The sequence below is a fragment of the Trichoplusia ni genome, chromosome 17 (genome assembly GCF_003590095.1).
Source record: "Trichoplusia ni isolate ovarian cell line Hi5 chromosome 17, tn1, whole genome shotgun sequence".
Taxonomy (NCBI): domain Eukaryota; kingdom Metazoa; phylum Arthropoda; class Insecta; order Lepidoptera; family Noctuidae; genus Trichoplusia; species Trichoplusia ni.
The window spans coordinates 9,078,710-9,092,594 of NC_039494.1; the positions used below are offsets into that span (position 1 = coordinate 9,078,710).

Here is a 13,885-nt window from a genome sequence, read left to right on the forward strand (position 1 = left end):
CTACTGTTTTCTCAAAGTATATTTGTGTTTCATTATATTTTGTAAAACATAGCGATTTAAATTTGTGCGTTTACAATTAAAATAATTAACAAAAACTCACCCAAAATAACCCTCTACAAAAATAATATTAAACCAACAAAACATTAACACTTTTATTTTACAATATTTCATTTAAATAAACTCACAATTCCTTTATTTAAGACAATTTGAGTTTAAGGGAGACACCTGCAATATTCTCACGGCTATATTCAAGAACGACGATCAAAATAATAAATAAATAAATGCGGACAACATCACATACATTGTTCTGAACCCAAAGTAAGTTGCGAAAGCACTTGTGTTATGGAATTCAGATACAACGAAGGTACCACAAACACCCAGACCCGAGACAATGTAGAAATTTGAATATTTACAATGACCCGACCGGGGATCGAACCCGGGACCTCAGAGCTAGCGACACCTTGAAATCGGTATGTACGCCACTCGATCGCGGAGGTCGTCGAAATATAAAATGTCACTCTCTTTGTCACCGTGAAGTGGAATGTGGAGACGGACATTTTCCCACGTTTTTATACACTCACTTTTCTTGTTTGTTTGTTTGTTGTTCCGGTTGGATATCTGCAACTTAATTTTGAGTCGGGAAGTGCCTCAAAATAAATTTGCAAAAATTTTCTCCAAATCCGATGACAATGTAATTTACAACTACAAAAACGGTTGGACCTATTTTGATAAAATTTTAGGACCTTTAAAAATGTATGTTTTTAGATTTTAGAATTATTAAAACGTCAAGTTCTTGAATACAGCTGAGCGACTATTGGTATATTTCTTAAATGGCTTAATAATTTAAACTGTTTTTACACAATTCGCCATTGTTTCATATTATAATTTTACAAGAACTGTCGACGATTTGAGTTATAGATATAGAAATCTACACTATATTAATGTGAGATACATTCGCTATAGCACCGACTATACTGCTATAAATTACGAAATAGAAGATTTTAGAAATACTTGACATTAGACCTCAAAGATCCTCAATTTCGCTATTTACAAAGGCTGTTGAATAAATGGCAATTGGATTTAATTAGACACTACATCGTAAATAGCAGAATTGGGGCCTAGAAAGGTATGTACAGAGTTTCATGACAAAAATAAGAAGGGATTCTAATTAGCTTGCAGTTTTTTAACTATATCACAAAAGTTAAGTTATTGATGTTTATCGGGGTCACCCGACTAGTTTCGGACCCAACCGGAGTCCTTAATCATGAGCTGACGCGGCGGAAAGTGAGCGAACGAAAATCTGCCTCACAAATATTTGGTTTAGCAAGTTTTATCGTTATATTTACAATATTAGTATAGATAACTGAATAGTCAATTATAAATATTAATATTGAAAATGTGAAACTTATCTGTGTGTTCGTCACGCGGTCAATGGCGAACCAATTAATTGATTATCTTGAGATAATAGTCTAATAAATTAAAACATCAAGTATGTCTATAAAATTCGTATTCCTCCACCTACAATCATGTACTTTATTTCAATTACAGAAAAATACACTGTACGAATTTAGTAGTAACGTTTTTTCAATTAATTGAATATCACTTACAATTTAATTCAATAAATTGATTATAATTAATTACAATAATGGAATAATTGTTACTTTGAATAAGGTTAATAAACGTTTAACTAGAGTGGCACAACATCAAATAAAACACAGCACTTTTTTGAAATCGCTTAATAAATCTATGGATTTTTTGTCGTCTAAAAATTAGAGTATTTTAAGCTTATACACAACTTATAGACATTTTCATAGCACGAGACCTAGATTATTAAATGATGTAACGGTTTACTCACGCGTATTTATCGGGGTAGCCCGACTAGTTTCGGACCCAACCGGAGTCCTTAATCATGAGCAGACGCGGCGGGATCGCGAGTCAGTTCGACTCGCAATCCCGCCGCGTCTGTTTGTTCCACCTAATATTCAAAACGCCCGAACCGATTAACTCCAATGGCAACAGTTTTCAATATTTTGCAAGATACTTGACACCATTGGTCCGATATTGTTTCTATATAATCAAATATTGTCTGTTCTGCTACACTCATAGGTCACCACGCCAAACCCACTGCGAATGACGTGTTGGGGGTTCGATTACCGGGTATGACAATCATTTGTGTGATCTACGAATCCTTGTTCCGAATTAAGGTGCCTTTGTGCGTCGGATTTGACTGACAATGAAACGGTACAGAAGGATTAAATTCTTCATAGCAGGTAATTTTAGTGTTTCGTAACCTAAACCTTAAAATTACCTGTAAGGAACCCTATTATTAACACTTTGCCATTCTAAATTTCTTTAAAAAGATAGATTGTAGTAGATGTATTATTATTCCGATATTTTTTTTCTTGTATTTCCTTGTATCTTTAATTTATATTAAAATTTCTAAGTCGATATAAGTTACTGTTCTTGATAATAAGTTATGTTTTATGTGTATATGAGTAGTGTAATTGGTTTTTACCGTTCTATTCTATTCAATAAATAAATAAATGTAACATTCATATTTTACAATATGGGTAGATTCTACGTCTTTCTAGCTAGGCTATGGTATAGCCTGTATTAAAATTTCCGTTTTCTAACATCAGATCACCGTTTGATCAAGCTTTGTGCGGTAGTCCGAATCATTCTTAGCTGATTATATTTGAGTTTTAACTCTTGTTAAACGTTAATACCTTAACAAACTTACAGTTTAAGTTTAACTATACATGGATTAGTTAGCAGTTAATTTCGCTTAACTATTCGTTTAGTCGCAACCATTATAACTAGCTACGGTGGTTTGCCCATTCCCCACTATCTAATACTACACTCCCACTACTGGACTCAGCTGAAAAAGAAACATTTTTTTTATTAGTTTTTTTTTACTGGAAGTAAAAAAATTGTTTTGAGTTTCAAAATGTCAATATAAGAAAATAGTTACAGTATTTTCCACTGACTCAATTTTGCATTTTACTTGAATATGTTTTATTAAAAGTAAAAAAACTTTAACTTAAAACATTTTCAATAGAATTAAAAAGATCAGATGGCATGTCCATATTATCCAATCATCGGACACTCAATTCAAACTTATTTTGAAATCTTAATTTCATCAAAGCTTGCTTCATAACTTTTATAAGTTACTTTATCTTAATCTCTTCTGACACTTTTTCTAAAGCCTTCTGCTGTGCAAAGGAGACCTCCTTCTACCAAACTTTCATTATTAATGATGCAACGGTTTACTCACGCGTATTTATCGGGATTTGCCCGACTAGTATTCCCGATAAATACGCGTGAGTAAACCGTTGCATCATTCTCACGATAGTTACTATCAAAAAACTTTCTTAAGTAAAAAATTGGACCTATGCAAAATTAAAAATAAATCATCTTCCTTACCTATGAATGTTGTCACAGCTAGGTCACGTTTTTGACTGGAGTGGCCGGTGTTTCCACTGTGATCTTTGGGGAGTCCTGTGAAAATACAAATAAAATGATATTATAAGTTTGAACTAAAATGATGAAATAAATATTTTATGGTAATACTGGTACTTTTCCACTATTCACAATGGCCAATGAATGAATGGAAATTGGGATTGAATTTGACACTATTCGCATTCTCCTAAAGTGAATAGCGGGATCCACAACATGTCGCGCCCATTGGATTTGGCGTGGTGACCTCAACCACTCGGATATCCGTGCTGACATAGACAGTTATAACTAGAGCCAACACGACAAGAAGATCTTAATAATCTTGCCTTGTTGTTCAATGTATTTATAAAATACTAGCTGATGCCTGCGACTTTGTCTGCGCAAGATTAGCTATTTCTAGTAGCTTATTCTAGTGTTTTTTAGCCGTTACTGTCCTACTTCAGGGCAAAGACCTCCCTTAGGTTTTAATTCTAGTTTTGCGTTAGAAACAATATAAGTAGGGATTCCTGGAGAGAATGAGAGTCGCAGACTATCGGGCAGGGATCCTCGGTACAACGGTATATCTCAGAAGCCTGCGAACGTCTCAGGAGACTTGTGCGCTTCTGGAGGGAGCTGGGATGGCTGGACTGACAGCCTCCCAAAGCCACCTGACGCACAATGGGAAGACTTGGAGCCTACGTGCGGTAAAGGGAGGCCATCACGAGTAAGTAGGTGTAAAGTATGATGTTACCTCGTCAGGTAGTTCTGAGATTGCGTGTCCGTTCCGCAGCGACTCTCGAAGCGTGTCGTCATCGTCTTCGTCCGTCGGCACGTCGTAGAACTCTTCACTGTCTAGTTCACCATCTGTACCTAAAAAAATGAGCATTGGATATTAGATTCATTGGGCCTTTGGTAAAAATATCCGAATTGTATGTCTGCATATAAAAAATAATCTAAATACTCCAGTATTGCTTGAAAATTTTCTAGATACATGGGATGATCTTTGCGTAGCAATGGATCAATAAAAAGTTGTTATTACTAGTTTATAAATATTTGGAAATAATTTGCAAGATGAAACGAACAAATAGGCTTAAGTTAAATAGAGAATTGACATTCGTAGGGCCATATCTACAGTACCTATAATATGCAAGGAATTATACCGTAATGTTCGACCATGTTAGAGGCTATATTGGTACAACCCGCCTAACACGGAGATAGCTTCCGATTTAAAGTATTTTACTGGAATAAGCTGTGTTCCGGTGCATGGGCATTGATACTTTCCATGTCGATCTTAATTGAATCTTATTCTATTTCATTTACAATCCATAATTGCATAACTCACCTAGCACAGACTGGTTGTTAGTGAAATACTCCGAGTCGCAGGCATAGCTTTGTTGCGGCTCGACGCCGTTGGGCGCCGGCAATTACTTTGTGGTGTTTTAAATATAGTCTTATAGCTCTTAACTTAGAGTATATTATTGTATAACTCACCGAGCACAGACTGGTAGTCAGTAAAATACTCCGAGTCAGACGCATAGCTCTGTTCGGGCGCGTCGGGAGCGTCCCCGCTGGGCGCCGGCTTGACGGGCCGCACCCGCCGCGTGCGACGCTGCTTCATGCGCCGAATATTACTGGGGAGATGACAATCATGGTTTAATGGTCCATTCATAGGATTTATATACGACACATTACATTAACTATAGAAATCAGTCAACCCTGTCCCACTTATTTCCAAATTGAACAAGTCTAACCAGCCAACCATTCTACTATACTTTATTCTATTATACTTAGAGCCAATTTTTCAATCGCCAGATAACTTTTATCCGACGAATATGTTTGATGTTTTGACAGCTTTTGTATTGAAAATATGTCAAACGGCCATATTAATTACTGATATGATGATACTCCATTAAAATTGTATCAAAATCTTTTCAGTCGTTTTTATAGCAAATGGCATTGTCATTGAAGTTTGAAGCTACACCGAAAATTTCAGCCTGCTAGCTTATCAGGCTGAAAATTGATTTACAAAAATCAAACCGGTACAACAAAAACACAAGAAAAGTGAGTGTATAAAAATGTGGGAACCCATTTCATTTCCTTTACAAAATAATTCAATATTTTTAAACAACTGAAATAAAGTCGTTCAGTCCTCTGACATTGCAGTCCAGCTGTTAGTGTGACACCTGCATGAGGAACATAGTAGAAGCAATTTCATTAAGATTATCTGTCTATTCTATAGCCTACTTACGTTTCCTTCTGCAATTCTCTGAGTGCTTCAAGTTCTGACCTCATCGATGTCACCTGCTTGTCCAATCTCGCTACTTCTCTCACTAAAAGAAGGTAAATTTATTTTTATTCGTAAACTACCCACATGTTAATAAGTGTTGTGATCAATGTGTATTTTGTGGTACTTCTTGAATAGAAAAAGGGCTAATATTTCAGTGTTATATTTCATTTCGTAATCTTTATTTTAGTTTCACATTGGGTTTTTGTCATAATTAAAATGTCGGTAATACAAAAGACACTAAGATTGTTTAACTTTTTAAATAGCTATACTTAGCAAAGGGAGTATATTTGTGAAATATTTTTTTTTGTATAAACTGGGTAGGTACCTCAGTCTTACTTACATCCCTTCATTCCAATCAGACAAATGCTATAAAGAATATAGGAAAAGATTATAAAGGTTTAATTGTCATTGGGAATCAAACCTATTGCACAGAGATCATTAGCATGGTTCTCTTTGCAATTGATTAATTATAAAATAAAAATTTAACTATTTTATTGGAATGATAAAGGCATAATGACAGTAGGCAAAACCACAAGGCATACCTAGTCTATTATAATAATGGCAATTACTGCTAACTCATTGAGCATAATAGATTGTGTCATTATAGAAAAGCAAGGCTGCAAGTCATAATATAGGCTACTGATAAGACGAAATTATACGTTACAATTAAATATTTTTAAATTGGAGAAAATTATCGTAGCCTTTTATATATAAAAAAAAAACATTATAGGTACATAACCTGTTTGACATTGCAAGTGCATTGAGGTAGTTATGAAAAGTCTTTAAACCTGTACATTGTTAATGTTTTAATTTACATACAGCAGAAAAACGGCAATCAAGTTCGTTAAAATGTACACGAGACAGTTTTTCCGCTGACGAAATTTTTAAAACATTTTTACTAACCTAACATAGCCCTCCTCTTCTCGGCATATATTTGCTCGTAAATAAATACGCCGGCGGCTCCAACGATGCCCACAATAGCAGCTCCAACCATTGCCCGAGGCGACAAGAAGTTATTCATGCTGTTCATTTTGCGTTTTCTTACAAATACCAAAACCGAATGTAATCAATTTCAGGCACTTGTGATTTTCAACTACGTCAACGATGCGACATACAAAATAATGAACAGAAACACTGTTTCGTAACAGAAATATTCAACAAAACACAAAGTTATAATTACAAACACTTAAAACACAAATTATTTGCGACTTATTTGCGGCGGTGAAATCTTATTTTGCAGGACAAATGAGTTGTTGCAATTAGTTGATTCCCGTTAAAAATATATGGGTACGGTTTTTGTTATTCAAAACACGTTAAGTTGCAACAAAATTTTACATAATTTCGCTTAATTTCCAAGTGAAATCGGTAGTCAATCAAAGCAAACAAAATATTTATAGTTGCGTTCCAGCTCAAGATTACGTGGTTTTCTCTAAGAAAAACGAAAAAGAAATATACTTCTATCTTTTTCGAAAGCCATTTAAAGCACAGAATTTAGGTTATGGAACGCACTGTTCATAGACTAAAAATATTCGATTCATTCTCGTGCGCTACTAGATTCCTAGATTAGAAGTAACTCAAATCTAGTGTTTGGATATTTAATCCAAAGATCTTTTGGAATATTAACATTTTAAAATATGATCAGATTTCAAGTAAATATCTACCGTAGCTTAAATTCCAAGTGTGTGGGTCCATCATCTACCTTGGCAACTCTTTCTATTCTGTCACATGTGGTCTGTCAGATTTGAAGCTAAATGTCAAATAAAATGCATTTCTGGTGTCGGTTTCGGGTGTTGAATTGTTATTTGTATTACATCAATAACATTGCTTCTTAGAAAGCAATTACCGTCGATAGAAGCATTTATTCATTAATAATTAACTCGACACTCTAACACTTGCCGTTAGTACAGTTTCACACAATAATCTCGAATGTAAACTTCGAATTACCCGGATTTTAACGATTTATAATTGAATCCAGTCACAATGAGCGCTGCGGAGGAGAAGGGGAATAATAATGACGAAGAAACAGCCCTAAACGAAGATTTACTGAACTTAAATACAGAAACAAGATCTGAAAGTGAGTTACCAAGTATAAAATCCGCAATTCCTGAAGATGCTGTTGGCGGTATATCTAAGAATAATCTACTGTCACCTAGCAATGTCTTAGAAGAAAGCCTTGATAAAGAAATCGGTGATACAGAAGTTGAAAAAGCAAATGAAAACATAAATATAGACAAGAAAGACAAAGATCAGAATCTAGACTTTGGCACAGGAAGCGGTGATACAGCCAATGAAGCTAAAGAAACTATAATTGATAGAAATCCTGCTATCACATCTATGGATATGTCCGTAGACTCAACAGATGCTGATGATATGGAATTAAAATGGGATGAAGATGATGATGACGAAGGTGATGAAAATAATACTAATGTTGATCAACTCACAGAAGAACAACTATTACAAGATGATACTAGTAATACTGAAATGACTAAAACTATTGTTAAAGATAGTGAAGTTATTGATGAAACTATTTTGGATTCAGACTCAAATGCAGAGAATTCTGAAAATAGAGAAAAACCTGAACAAAATAGTACAGAAGAGGTTTTAGACAGTGAAGAAATGGAGAGCATAGACACTGGTAAAAGAGAAGTAGAAAATGATAAAGAAATAGACAAATTAAATACCGAAAGTAGTCTTGTCAAAGAAGATAGTCAAGAAAAGACAGAGGAATTGGCACTTTTGTCTTCTGATAGTCTAGTTGAGGAACTTCTAGATGATGATAAAGATATAGATCTAGAAGTAGCAGAAATTCAGAAGATAATAGAAGATACAAGAACTAAATGCAATACTGATGATGATGACAAACATACAGAATTAATTGATGATGGTGATGATTTAAGTAAAGAAAACGAAGAACGTTTATTAGAAACAGATAATAGTCCAATTGACAAAATACCTGAAACTGAAATGGATGTGTCTATGGATAATATAAATGATGTTAATGAAGAAGAATTACTAAAAGGTAATGAAAAAGAAGTTTTAGATGATAGTCAATCTAAAACAAGTGAAGAAATTGTTGAGGAGAATAAAAAAGCAGTTACAAATGATGAAATACAAGTTTTAGATGATGATCAGAGCAAAATCAGTGAAGAAATTGCTGAGGAAAACAAAAAAGAAGTTATGGATGATGAAAAACAAGTTTTAGATGAAGATCAGAGTAAAATCAGTGAAGAAATTGCCGAGGAAAACCAAAAAGAATTTATGGATGATGAAAAACAAGTTTTAGATGAAGATCAGAGTAAAATCAGTGAAGAAATTGCTAAGGAAAACAAAAAAGAAGTTATGGATGATGAAAAACAAGTTTTAGATGATGATCAGAGTAAAATCAGTGAAGAAATTGCCGTGGAAAACAAAAAAGAAGTCAAAAATGATGAAAAGGGAGTTGTGAATGACAATAACCAGGACGAAATAAGTGTAGAGTTACACAAAGATGATGAAAACCAAGCTATGAATGTTGATAATACAGTTAATGATCAAACTGAAAATAATGATCAAGAAACTACTACTTCAAATGAAGATAAAACAACTGATGATGATCAAAATAAAATGGATGATGAAAACAGTCAAATGCCATCAAACTTGACTGAAGAAACTATTGAAAAGGCAGATCAAACTCCTGAAACCTTAGATACAAGTGATAAACTTGATTCTAATACTCCGAACGAAAAAGAAAAAATAGAATTAGTACCAGAAAGTAAATCCAATGAAAATATAGAGGAAAATACAATTTCAGATGAGGATAGACAAAATACAATTGACCAAAACGCAAAATCAGTTAAAAAACTACTAGATGACTTAACAAAGGGAGATGTTATTGAAGAAACTGAAAAATGTGAAATAGAAACTAAAATAAATGATGAAAATAAAGAATTAACCAATTTAACAGCTGATAGTAGTGTTGAAACAGAAGAAAAAACTAAAACGAATGAAGAATTACAAGAAAAACATGAGAAAGAAATACCCAAAGCCAATACAATAGAAGGAGACAGAAAATCAAATATATGTCTAGAAGATTCTCCTATTCGTGTGAAACAAGCTCATAGTCTGCACAAACCTGACGCGATGCTAGAAATACCTTCACAAGACTTAATTGATATTGACGCAGAACTGTCCATGAATTTAGAGCAATCGGATATTCTAGACGCTAAGAGTGATAAAGATGTTGGAAAGAATATAAAAGATATTGTTGAAGATGTAGAGAAAGAGAAAGACAGAAGAAAGGATGGAGTACAAGAGACCGTTGAAGAAGGTATGGAGAGGATGTTCGCAGATAATCCTGTTGTAAAAGATACAGATGTTACAGGTGAGTTTAATTTTTTCTTTGTTTCCATGTTTTTATACACTCACTTTTCTTGTTTGTTTGTCGTTCCGGTTGGATTTTTGTAACACAATTTTAAGGCACTTCCCGATAAGCTAGCAGGCTGCAATTTTCAGGCTAGCTACAAACCCGATGACAATGCAATTCAGTGACATTTAAAAACGGGTTTCTAAATTTTATAAATATATTTGAAAAACAAAACTAACAAACAGACATATTTACGTCTTCATTCCTTTACATAAACAATATTTAAGGCACATTTAAAGCCGTAATCCATTCCAGAAAGAAGTTTCATACAAAGTTTGACCCCCATCCATTACCCACCCTTTCAGACCTTTTTGTGTGAATCTGTGTTTCAAATTTCATTACAATCAGTTGAGTCGTTTTTGCGTGAAAGCGGGACAGTCACACAGACATACATTCGCGTTTATAATATTAGTATGGATTTCTATAAAACCGTATTTATTAGTTAACATTACTATAAAAAAACCTCTTTAAATATTTCTCAGACATAAAAAGCAAGGACACCCAACAAGCGACCCTCATGGAAACTGACCCCCACGACTTGCCGGAGATGACGGACAGCTTGGGTCTGCTGGCGGAGTCTGCGAGGGGGAGAGGGGATGATGAAGAGAACGATGATGATGATGACGACTATCGTTATGGTATGTTTTTTTCTATCAACTTCATCGGCCTTTTCCCAATAATGTTGGGGTCGACTTCCAGTCTAACGGGATTCAGCTAAGAACCAGTGTTTACAAGGAGCGACTGCCTATCTGACCTCCTCAACCCAGTTACCTGGACAACACGATACCCCTTAGACTAGTTCTCAGATATATCTTAAAATTTATTACGTTAATGTTTTTGAGCGTATGTAGAACTAAGAGAGACAGACTGCATGGATAGCCGAGTGGTTGAGGTCGCCACGGCAAACCCACTGTGCGCAACGTGTCGCGGGTTTGATTCCCGCGTAGGACAAGTTTTGTATGATCAACGAATGCTTGTCCTGAGTCTCTGTATCTTTGTGCATGTGATTTGTATGTTTGTGAAAACCCTCGCGACAGAAGGAATAAATTCCGTGCGGCGGGATTCGTTTTTATTTTAAGTTACATATGCAAAGTCACCCAGACTCAGGACTATCATTCGTGGATCACACAAACGCTTTAACGCTATCTTTTCGAGCTTATTTATGTAACACTCTATGCCTCATACAAAATTACATGATACACTGGTCATTGAAAGAGAAAGGATAGAAAGCCTAAACCAGACTAAATCATCTTTTTTCCACTTCTAGAAAGCAGCAACCAAGTATCCCCAGACCAGTCGGACGACTCCAACGCCCCGCATTCAGAGACCGATGCGGTGAGAGAAACACAGAGCGAGAAAGAGATAGAGTCGCCGGGAGTGAGGGAGAGCGAGTTCCAGTTTACCATTTCTAACGTAGAGAGTACTTCTCCTGAGAAAGTCAGGAGGAAGGAGGTTGAGAAGAGAAATGTGAGTTTGATCAGTTACTATACGAATTTGAAAGCCGGTTTCAATAATTACTTAATAGATTTAAAAAATCAAAATACCCCAGTTTTTAAATGTCACTCCATTCTAGTTTTATCAAAAAAGGTCAGCCGTTTTTATAGTTGTAAATTGCATTGTCATCGGGTTTGCATTGCTATCGGGAAGTGACTCAAAATTGAGTTACAAAAATCCAACCGGAATGACAAACAAGAAAGTGAGTGTACAAAAACGTGGGAAAAAAAGAGGAGGTTTTTAATTCTCAAGTTTTTTTAGTTTTCATGTTTTGTTTGTTACCTTAGGACGTCAGACTGGATAAAACGGTTATTTTTCATCCTTACTTAATATTATAAATGTGAAAGTAACTCTGTCTATCTGTCTGTTACGCTTTCACGTCTAAATCACTGAACTGATTTTAATGACATTTGGTACAGAGATAGAGTAGACCTTGAGAAAGAACATAGAATAGGTTTTATCCCGGATTTTTAAAGAGTTCTCTTGGAAACGCGATATAACCGACCTCGACGCGGGCGAAGCCGCAGGCGAAAAGCTAGTTATTATATATTCTGCAAATAGGATATTAATTCATCACTTTCACAGGTCTTTTTTGGGAACCCTGAAGTCGACTTATTTTTCCTTCTTTTATTTATTAGGCTACACCTGAAGTTGATGTTCCTATGCAAGCAGAATCGGAAGCACAAATGGATGTTCTTGATCAATCACAAAACGAGGTAATGTTTAACAAGTTATTTATTTTTTAAACCTAGTTTTGCTTTCTATCCAAGGTTTTTTGGAAAAAACTCATTAATGGTTTAAGGTCGCCTTTTTATGTAAATTTATTATTATAAGTGTCTGTGTACAATAAATACAGGTAAGATACCGGTTTCCAGGTGTCGCTAGCTCTGAGGTCCCGGGTTCGATCCCCGGTCTGGTATAAATTCACATTTCTACATTGTCTCGGGTCTGGGTGTTTGTGGTACCTTCGTTGTATCTGAATTCCATAACACAAATGCTTCAGCAACTTACTTTGGCTTCAGAACAATGTATGTGATGTTGTCCGCATTTATTTATTATTAAATAATTTAAAAATTGTTCTTAAAAACTATTTCTCTTATTATAAAAGGAGTGAATGTTGCGAGTCCATTTGAACGGTATTTTTTACCTCTAAAACAGTTTTTACCCAACTTAAAACAAAGGATATATTTAATTCTACAGCTGATTTTAATGACTACCATTGTAGGTTTCATTAGATCAAGAGAAACAAATGGATGTAGACACAGTCAAACTGTCAGACACATCTGACAATGAGGAGAAAGATCAGAACCAGCTTACATCAAGCCAGATGAAGGAAAGAGATGAAAAGACTCCAGGTAAAGTTTTATTATGTTGTTGTCTCTGTCCCACTGTAAGGCATTTTGTTTTGAGTCATAGCATTTCAGACTTACGCTGAAAAACTGGAATGGTTACACTAATTGGTTATTATACTTAAAAAATAAAATTAGTCCGTCAGTTAATTTCCAAAAACAGTTGAAATGTTATTTTGTAATAAATTGCGAGCATAAAAAGCATCAAGGATAGTCACGTCACTTGTCAGAAACAAGTGTACTGATAAGTGACGTCACACGTTTGTTTATGAGATATATTTCTTTATTTGTCGACAGTTAAAATTTTATTTTAGTAAATTATTTTAGTCAGATACAAAATTTGACTATATCTAAGTCTAATATCATAATCAATACATAATTAAATATATTTTTAGATCGAGAACCCAAGACCTCACCAAGCAAGTCGACCCCGATCCAACAATCGCCGTCCAAAACCTCACCGAGCAAGATCAAAAAATTAGAGATAAAAAAATTACTACCGAGTCAAATTGTCAATATAGTAGATTTACAAGAAAGCAGTTCTGAAGATGGTAAGATGTCCATTGTAAAATAGCAGAATCGAGGCCCTGTTGGTCTAGTGGTTAGTGACCCTGACTGTTATACCGGAGGTCGTGGGTTCAATTCCCACACAAGACAAATTCTTGTGTGATAAGAACTATCATTTGTTCTGTAATCTCATAAAGTTAAGATATAACCAGTATGGTCAATTATCTAACTTGTAAAACGATTGCAACTTGAATTCAAATATTTATCATTGTCCCATGTTTTTATACACTCACTTTTCTTATTTGTTTGTTTGTCGTTCCGGTTGGATTTTTGTATCTCAATTTTTAAGGCACTTCCCGGTAAGTTAGCAGGCTGAAATTTTCAGGGTAGCTTCAAACCCGATGACAGTGC

At 34.9% G+C, this 13,885-nt stretch overlaps 2 protein-coding genes across 3 annotated transcripts in view; one reads left to right on the forward strand and one right to left on the reverse strand.

Annotated features, from left to right (window-relative positions):
• Positions 1 to 1,960: 1,960 nt before the first annotated feature.
• On the reverse strand, positions 1,961 to 7,107 carry LOC113502291. Its single transcript, XM_026883802.1, has 6 exons — positions 6,626 to 7,107; positions 5,684 to 5,765; positions 4,927 to 5,066; positions 4,187 to 4,305; positions 3,424 to 3,498; positions 1,961 to 2,878 (listed from the first exon to the last, which is right to left on the reverse strand). The coding sequence occupies exons 1-5, from the start codon at positions 6,750 to 6,752 to the stop codon at positions 3,442 to 3,444; spliced, it is 525 nt and encodes a 174-aa protein (XP_026739603.1). The 5' UTR covers positions 6,753 to 7,107; the 3' UTR covers positions 1,961 to 2,878; positions 3,424 to 3,441.
• Positions 7,108 to 7,203: 96 nt separating this feature from the next.
• The window catches only part of LOC113502290 (histone-lysine N-methyltransferase eggless), a 28,413-nt gene continuing 21,731 nt past the window's right edge, over positions 7,204 to 13,885 (forward strand). For both annotated transcript variants that reach the window (XM_026883800.1, XM_026883801.1), the window contains exons 1-6: positions 7,204 to 10,082; positions 10,607 to 10,762; positions 11,392 to 11,591; positions 12,257 to 12,334; positions 12,844 to 12,973; positions 13,363 to 13,518. In XM_026883800.1, coding sequence (XP_026739601.1) covers positions 7,703 to 10,082; positions 10,607 to 10,762; positions 11,392 to 11,591; positions 12,257 to 12,334; positions 12,844 to 12,973; positions 13,363 to 13,518 — 3,100 coding nt within the window. In that variant the 5' untranslated portion in view covers positions 7,204 to 7,702. The remainder of the gene's footprint in view (positions 10,083 to 10,606; positions 10,763 to 11,391; positions 11,592 to 12,256; positions 12,335 to 12,843; positions 12,974 to 13,362; positions 13,519 to 13,885) is intronic.

Excerpts from the sequence above, each read along its gene's own strand:
- LOC113502291 (XM_026883802.1), bottom strand. The coding sequence starts at position 6,752 with ATGAACAGCATGAATAACTTCTTGTCGCCTCGGGCAATGGTTGGAGCT. Across the intron at positions 5,067-5,683 it reads AGAGAATTGCAGAAGGAAAC|TAATATTCGGCGCATGAAGC; the intron begins GTAAGTAGGCTA and ends TCATCTCCCCAG. Across the intron at positions 4,306-4,926 it reads TGACTACCAGTCTGTGCTCG|GTACAGATGGTGAACTAGAC; the intron begins GTGAGTTATACA and ends TCATTTTTTTAG.